Below are 9,088 nucleotides of genomic sequence, written 5' to 3'. Positions count from 1 at the left end.
TATTATACAAATATTCAGAGCTAATAATATAATCCTTATTTACCGTTTTCCTATACCATTTTTCAATTTCAATGAAAGCAATTTAAAGACATTTTAACATGTTTTAATTTTAATTCAATTACATATTTCATTTTATTTATCTTACGCTATACTTATTTATTAAATATAAAAATAATTACACAATATTATATCGCATATTTATATAGTACAGTCATATTTAGTATTCGGTTTTATTTTAGTTAAATTCTATTTGCACTTTTAAATAAAACTTGTTGTTTTTTTTGTTAATAAATAAAATGGAACATTTAAAAACATTACGTGTCAAGCGAGGTAGCTTAGAAGCGCGACTAGCAAATTTTCAGATATACGTTGAAAAATGCATGACACAAATCGATTCAATAGACGATAGAGTCTTAAAAAACAGACTTTCGGATATTGAAAGCCTACTCGCGGAATTTTCTGAGCTTCAGGTAGGCATTGAATGCTCGGTGAAAGAAGAAGACTTACAAGGCGAGTATGACAAGCGCAAGGCATTTGAAAACGACTTTTATTCAATTATTTCAAAAGCGCAAGGTCTTGCCAAGGAAAATAGTACAGATAATGTAGGTTCAGCTTTGGTTTCCAATCCAGAAAATAGCAGATTCCCTAGCTCATCAGAAGTACGATTACCGGCCCTAAATCTGCCAATATATTCAGGAGAGGCAGGTGAATGGCTCCAGTTTCGCGATAGCTTTGATAGCTTGATAAATAGCAACCTTTCCATTAGCAATGTACAGAAATTTCACTATCTAAAGAATGCTTTGAAGGGTGAGGCATTTGAAGTTATCGCCAATATCCAGGTCACACATGACAATTTTCCGATAGCTTGGGATTTATTGTGTGACCAATATACTGACAAGAGGGCATTGTTGCATGTACATACCAAGGCTTTATTCGATATCCATCCTGTAAAAAAGGAATCTTCAAAGAGTTTAAGCCACTTGGTAGATCATGTGAGGATGCACTTAAGGTCTTTAAAGTCATTAGGACAGCCTACAGAATCATGGGATACTTTAATTATATATTTGGTATTCACTAAACTTGATCCAGTGACAATTAGAGAATGGGAATCAAAGGATTTCATGAATGATACTCCTAAGTTGGAAGCTTTTCTCACATTTTTGAAACAAAAGTCAAAAATGCTCAAAAGAATGGAGGAAAACCCTACAGAGGCAAATTCAAGCCAAAACGTAAAGGGACAAACTTCTAAACCACCAGCAGAGTCTAGTAATAGATCTAATTCTCATGTTCAGAGAAGTTATCACATCTCAAATCGTACTTGTGCATCATGCGATGCTCCAAATCACAAAATTTATACATGTACAAAGTTTCTAAGGTTGTCTGTGCCTGAACGAACCGATTTAGTCGAAAAATCCAATTTGTGCGTTAACTGTCTAAATCGGGGGCATCAGGTAAACAATTGTAACTTTGGTCATTGCAAAAATTGTACTGTTAAGCATCATTCTCTGTTGCACGTTTCCGAACCTTCTACATCTAACACCAATACGCAACAGTCTCTATTTACATTTAATTTAAGTTCAAAACAGGTACTTCTATCCACTGTCTTGTTAGAGGTAGTTGATTCAAAGGGAAATCGTCATGATTGCAGAGCACTTTTAGATCCAGGGAGCCAGTCTAATTTCATTAGTTCACATTTATGCCATAAACTTGCACTACCAAGAAAGCCTACAAATATTACGATTTCAGGGGCATTCAAGGTGGAATCCAAAATTCAGGCTGTTTGTCAAATTCAAATTGTGTCTAAAAACACTCCATTTACTGCTTCTTTAGTCTGTTTGGTAGCTCCAGAAATATGCGATGTTGTACCCGAAGCTCCTATTGATCCAGTATCTCTTTCGATACCTACATGTCATAAATTAGCAGATCCTGATTTTCACATTCCCAAACAAATTGATCTTCTCATAGGTGCTGAGTTGTTTTGGGAAACATTATGCATAGGACAGATTCGTCTTAAACCTTCAGGTCCGTTTCTTCATAAAACTAAGTTCGGTTGGATAGTTAGTGGTCCACTTTCAAAGCCTCTTCTTTCAGACCGATCCAGTTCTTCTCCAAGTTATTCACAAAACTTAAACATACAAAGTCAGCTTGCTCGCTTTTGGGAAATAGAGGAGTGTTCTGACTTAATTCAGTCTCCAGAAGAGAAATCTTGTGAAGATATGTTTACTTCTACACACTACAGAGACAATGAAGGTCGCTTCGTGGTCTCAATACCCTTAAAAGAACCTATTTCTAGACTAGGTGACTCAAGATCTATTGCACTTAAAAGGTTTCATGGTCTAGAACGTAAACTTCAGCGGAATGCACAGCTTCGAGAATTATACACTTCATTCATGAGAGAATATAAAGAGTTAGGGCACATGTCCAAGGTAGACCCGTCGAATAATACAACACAGTTCTTTTTGCCACATCATGGCGTATTGAAGGCAGATTCACTTACAACCAAATTACGGGTTGTATTCGATGGTTCTTGTTCTTCATCTTCAGGCTGGTCCTTAAATGATATACAAATGGTAGGACCAACCATTCAAAATGATCTCTTTCACATCTTACTTCGTTTCAGGCAACATACATATGTCGTTTCAGCTGATATATGCAAAATGTATCGGCAAGTTTCAATTCATCCTCCACAAAGAAATCTTCAACAAATTCTGTGGAGAGAAAAACCTTCAGATCCTCTTTTGGAATTTCAATTAAATACGGTTACGTATGGCACATCTTCAGCGTCATATCTAGCCATAAGATCCATTTTTCAATTGGCTTTAGAAAATATGAATTCATATCCAGTCCCATCCAAGGTCATCCAAAACGACTTCTATGTAGACGATCTACTCACAGGCTCTGATTCATTAACAGACCTGTCCAATATTTGCAAAGATGTATCTTCAATCCTCAAACAAGGTTGTTTTAAATTACGGAAGTGGATATCTAACGAACCTCAAGCCCTTAAACATATTTCAGATTCCAATGTGCAATTACACACATTGAACTTAGGTTCCAAGGAAAATACAAAAACATTGGGCATATTTTGGTCATCTTCGTCAGATGTCCTAACCTACAATTCAGAGGTTTTATTAGGCAACTCTTCCAAAACCGTTACAAAACGCCTAATTTTATCCAGTGTCTCACAGATCTTTGATCCATTAGGTTTACTAAGTCCTTGTGTCATAATAGCAAAAATTCTTCTTCAAAAACTATGGACGGAACGGTTATCTTGGGATGAGTCCGTCCCAGCATATATCCACACAGTGTGGGTAAATCTTCGTGATGAGCTCAATCATATTAATACCTTTACGATTCCTAGACATATAAGATGTAACAACCCTGTTGTAACTGAACTCCACACTTTTTGCGATGCAAGTGAGAAGGCTTATGGTGCCTGCGCATACATTCGCACAATTGACATTCAAGGCAATGTTCATGTTCATCTACTTTGTGCCAAATCCAAGGTGAGTCCAATCAAGGCTCTTACAATTCCTCGATTGGAATTGTGCGGTGCTCTTGTAGCCGCCAAATTGTCCCATCATATTCAGAGGGCGCTCACCATATCTTTCAGTGGCATATTTCATTGGACGGATTCTACAATAGTCTTGGGCTGGATAAACATATCCTCTTCTTCACTAAAAACATTTGTTGCAAACAGGATATCTGAAATTCAGAGCAAAACTTCATGTGAAAATTGGTACCACGTCAATTCATCTTCGAACCCTGCAGATCTATTGTCACGAGGTGTCACTCCAACTTCATTATTTGCATCTTCTTTATGGTGGCATGGTCCAGACTGGCTTTCTCTTCCCTCAGTGAATTGGCCCATTGCTTCCGTTTTCAAGGAAACGGAACTTCCTGAAATAAAAACCCCTCAAGTGCTACAAACTACAATAAGAGGTACTGCAATAATAGATATTGAACGATTTTCAAATTTCTCAAGACTTCATCGCTCTATGGCATTTTGTTTACGTTTTATTCATAACCTCAAACCAGGTAACGATAAGTGCCACGGGCCACTGAGCAGTGAAGAACTGTCAAATGCGTTGAACATTCTTTCAAAGATAATTCAAGCTGAATATTTCAGTTCAGAAATAAAATTGTTGAGAGAATCATGCCCAATAAAAAAGGGTACTCTTAAGTTTCTTTCGCCGTTTTTGGAAGACATGGGTATTTTGCGAGTTGGAGGTAGACTCAAACATGCCTCATGGTCATTCGAAAAACGCCATCCTATTCTACTTCCCAAAGATTCGCATTTTACAAAATTACTTTTCATTGATGAACATCAGGTCCCAACCATTTACTTTCTTCTGTTAGGGACAGGTTTTGGCCCATTTCCGGCCGCAACATTGCTCGCAAAGAGTGCATAGTTGCATAACATGTTTCAGGGCAAAACCCTCTTTTCAAACCCCTATAATGGGTGATCTTCCCAAGGAGCGGGTTACTCAAACGTTTCCCTTCCATTCAACTGGCGTGGATTACGCTGGGCCCTTTCTCCTAAAGGATAGGAAGGGTCGGGGGTGCAAGACGTTTAAAAATTGGGTTTGCCTCTTTATATGCCTTACAACCAAGGCTATTCATCTGGAGATAGCCACAAGTCTTACTTCCGAAGCATTCATTACCTGCCTCAAGCGCTTTATAGCTAGAAGAGGCCGGCCCTTGCAATTATTTTCGGATAATGGCACTAATTTCACAGGAGCCAAGAGTGAGTTGGATGCAATTTCAAATTTTTTACTCAATAATGAGGCTGAGCTAGCTTCATTCTGCGCTAACGATCAAATAGTTTGGAAATTCATTCCGGCAAATTCTCCACATTTCGGGGGAATTTGGGAGGCGGGCGTAAAATCAATGAAAGTGCATTTACGCCGAACAATGAAAAACAACATACTCACTTTTGAGGAATTTCAAACACTTTTAATTCAAGTAGAGTCAGTATTAAATTCCCGACCACTCTCACCTCTTAGCTCCAATCCCAATGATTTAAATCCCATTACACCAGCTCATTTTATCATCGGCAGACCATTCACTGCATTGCCTGAACCAGACCTGACGGACATATCTACGAACCGATTGTCTCGTTATCAACATCTTCAGATGATGCACCAGCACCTATGGCATCGCTGGTCCAAAGAATACATGGGAGAGTTACAGCAACGTCAGAAATGGTTTTCTGACCCTTCACCTAACATACAAATGGGACAATTAGTTTTAATCAAGGACATGCGGTTTCCACCTCTGTGTTGGCCATTAGGCCGTGTGACTGCCATTCATCCAGGACAAGATGGTGTGACTCGCGTAGTGTCAGTGAAAACAGCTCGCGGCGAATACAAACGCGCGGTTAAGAACATTTCACCACTACCGAACATTTAAGCTTACTTATATTAAAGACTTTCGTTATTTTCACTACCGAACATTTAAGTTTTCACTTATATTGAACACTTTGCTTTATTCTCATAACCATTTTTTTTATCTCATTTATGTATTTTATCTTATTTATATGTATTTCCTTCATTCATGTTGTATATGTACTTGCATAATTTGTGTTGACATATTTGAAACGTATTTCAATACGCGCCACTCACCCCCAATTTTAATTTGAGTCAGAGCGCATCGTGGATGCGTGCGATCATCACCCCGACTGAGGGGAAAGACGAGTACTCATTCGTCTTCAGGGTAGTACACTACATACAATTTTGTCACTATAGCAATAAATACATTAGCATTTATAGTGTTTTTCAATAGTTATTCAGTAAATACAGAACATTTCAAGCGTCAGCTACAGTATTTCTAGATGATGAACATATCAATACAGGTGGAATATACTTTCAACATGATGGTGCTTCACCATACTACAGACGCATAGTTAGAGATTTTTATTCGACAATTTTCCCAATAGATGGATTGGTAGAGGAAAAATAATTATTAAATTATTTTTCAGCAAATTTTTTCTGTTTTGTTTTTTAATTATAAGATAGTTCGTTGATAAAAGTTATGTAGTTTTTGTGGACTCTTTATTATTTATTCAATATAATTAAAGGTGAATATTTGTTATGAATTATTTGTAGCCATAATAAAAAACCACTGAAATATAAATATTTTACCAAATTTAGATTAAATAATGGTATTAATTAAAATTAGGTCACATTGTAATTTTTTTTTTACTTCGAGTTTCGCAATTCACATAATATCAGAATTCAAATTCAAAATTTTACCAGAAAAATCATTTTGCCGAAAATTCAACGTACACCACTAAATGTAGTTTTTCATCCTCTTTTCAAATGTAAAACCTATTTTAAAAAGTTTTATATACAGTGTGTTTTTTTGGGTCGGAACATATCTCAAATATTTTTTAATCCGGCCCTGGATTTTTTATCATTGTAAATAAATTAATTGATTGGACACCTTAAAAAATATTCGCGTGTTAAACATAAAATAAATATACAGTGTGGTTAACAAGTTGTAAGTCGTATTTCAATGTTTTTCTACTTCAAGCTCTCGCATTACACATAATTTCAGAATTCCAATTCAAAATTTTACCAGAAAAATCATTTTGCCGAAAATTCAAAGTATACCACTAAATTTAGTTTTTCATGTTGTTTTCAAATGCAAAATCCATTTAAAAAAAAATTAATGTACATAGTGTTGTTTTTGGGTTGGCATATTTTTCCAATATTTTTTAATCCGGACCTGAATTTTTTACAACTGTAAATAAATTAATTGATTGTAAACCTTAAATAATATTTGCGTGCCAAATATAAAATAAATATACAGTGTCGTTAAAAAGTTACGAACCAAACAAGGAAATGGAAAAATAGATAAAACACCCAGTATCTTTGTTATTAATGAAGTAACACCCATTAAGTATGGTATTTTTAAGACCGCCTAAGTGTCCTCTTTCTACAGTAACCGTATGTTACTTTCCCAATGAAACACCCTGTATATGAAATAAAGGAAAAGATTTCTCTGGTATACAAAGAAATCTCCCCAGTTAGTAATGAGCGAGACTGGTCTTGGTCTTGGTCTTGCAGCAAGACCAAGACCAAGTCCGCCTTTTGGTTGCAAGACCAAGACCAAGCTTGCAAGAACAAGACCAAGACCAAGACCGAACCTTGCAAGACCACGCAAGACCAAGACCAACCTGCAAGACTCTTGCACTTTTTTGAGAAAAATTGGTTTTTATTATTTAACTTTATTTTTTAGTTCAATAATATATACTGACATTGTAAGAAACCTTAAACAATATCGAATTTTTAAAATACATAATATTTTGGTTATATTTTTACGCCGTTTTGATTAAGTCAAACGGTTTGCATTTTCTCAACCTTCAAAGTGTCCAGAAGGCAAGTTTTCAAACGGCGACAGTTCAAGGACAATTGAAATTACTTGTAAGACAAAAAAATGTAATTATAGATAGGGTAATCCATTAAAAAATGCAATTAAAAACGGTTTTTATTTACCAGTAGTTTTCGCTTTTTTGTCTAATAAAAATACTGACACTTATTTCAATTCTTTTCGCATAATCGAGGAAAAATGTAGGTCGTTAAATTTAAAATGAATACAAAAAATATCATATTAGATTTTGAAAAGGGATTCACAATGCTGTGAAAGCATTGTGGCCTGATTAAAAAATAACTGGTTGTCGATTGTAATGTGTCAAGCTTGGTATCGCAAAATCCAAAGCTTAGATTCAGTTTCTGAATATAATGACAAAAATTCCGATACTGGGAAATTTTTTAAATTATTTTTTGGATTAATTTTTTACAATCATCGAAAGTTGGAAGTTGAATTATTTGTGAAAATCCCGGATGACAAACGTGTAAATAATTTTACTGATTTCATAGTTGAAAACTATTTGGAAGAATCTAGGTTTTCCCCAGAAAGGGCCAGTAGTACAAATAGTATGTGCCGCACTTGAAATGCATGCGCATCATTTCAGTGTGTTTTAAATTCTAGTTTTTACTACCCACATCCGAATATTTTCAACTTTTTAAATGTCATAATGGGTATTCAATCCAAAAATATGTGAAAATAAAAAGTGCGAATAACTCGTGTTACGAGAGCAATGTAGTTTAAATAAAATTAAAGAACTGCAAGATAACAAATTACAGAATTAAGCGTTTATAACTCCCCATTGGGTTTAGTTATTATGTTATAATATTAGGTCTATAAATAGGTATGGTAAATATGTACGTATTTACTAAAAAGTATGTTTTAGTTAGTTTATAAAAAAAGTTAATTATATTAAATAATGATTAAATAGAGTAAAAAATATTTGATTTTTGTGTTCTCTTAAAAAAATTTAATTTATGTTCATACATTTGACCCTCGTTGGATAAATACTAGAGTGTTCGAGTGAAAGGAGCAGATCATTATCTGTTAACAACTATAAACCGTTTATCCCTTTTCGTAAAATCCGTGAATTGAAGGTCGCCGACCATTTGTGGCACCTTTAAGAAGCTCTTTTTCTTTAAAATTTTATTAAAGTACAGGGGCAATAAACACTAATCCAGACTCAAGACGTGGTCTGAAGGCAGGCGGCAGGTATCGACAGCATGCAAAACACAACGTGACACAACCGAAGGCCGGCAATTGCAACAAGGGTTGTAAATGCAGGTTTTTCCTACTGATAAACATAATCATTATAAAAATATACTCTAATCTCTTTATATAGAGAGAAATAATTAGGTCATTAGGTGAATGTATAATGTTAAAATTGGTATCCGTTTGAAACTACATTCTACATTCTGTTAAAATTTTAAAGAAAAAAATATAGTTTCATTCTTCACATCTTTATTTATTTCAATGTACATTTTATTCGAAATTGTTTGGTTCAAATTATTACTACCAAAAAAGCAAGACCAGCAAAACTCTTGCAGCAAGACCAAGACCAAGAACAAGACCGGCTAGTGCAAGACCAAGACCAAGACTGCCTTTTAGCTGCAAGACCAAGAACAAGACCAAGACCAAGACTAGCCTGGTCTTGGTCTTGTTCTTGTTTTGCTCATCACTATCCCCAGTAGCGGACGTGAAAGTGTGAATTCAAGCC

At 35.3% G+C, this 9,088-nt stretch overlaps 1 protein-coding gene across 1 annotated transcript; it reads left to right on the top strand.

Annotated features, from left to right (window-relative positions):
* Positions 1 to 296: 296 nt before the first annotated feature.
* Positions 297 to 5,961, top strand: LOC126888589 (uncharacterized). The gene is made up of 2 exons (XM_050656941.1): positions 297 to 1,886; positions 5,785 to 5,961. The coding sequence occupies exons 1-2, from the start codon at positions 297 to 299 to the stop codon at positions 5,959 to 5,961; spliced, it is 1,767 nt and encodes a 588-aa protein (XP_050512898.1).
* The last annotated feature ends 3,127 nt before the right edge of the window (positions 5,962 to 9,088 follow it).

Source organism: Diabrotica virgifera, chromosome 7 (genome assembly GCF_917563875.1).
Source record: "Diabrotica virgifera virgifera chromosome 7, PGI_DIABVI_V3a".
Classification (NCBI taxonomy): domain Eukaryota; kingdom Metazoa; phylum Arthropoda; class Insecta; order Coleoptera; family Chrysomelidae; genus Diabrotica; species Diabrotica virgifera.
Note: the sequence above shows the minus strand (reverse complement) of the source record. Positions and strands in the feature narration are given on the sequence as shown.

Coding starts and splice junctions, on each gene's coding strand:
- LOC126888589 (XM_050656941.1), top strand. CDS start 297: ATGGAACATTTAAAAACATTACGTGTCAAGCGAGGTAGCTTAGAAGCG. Junction 1,887..5,784: donor CCGAAGCTCCTATTGATCCA/GTATCTCTTTCG, acceptor GTTTTTCAATAG/TTATTCAGTAAATACAGAAC.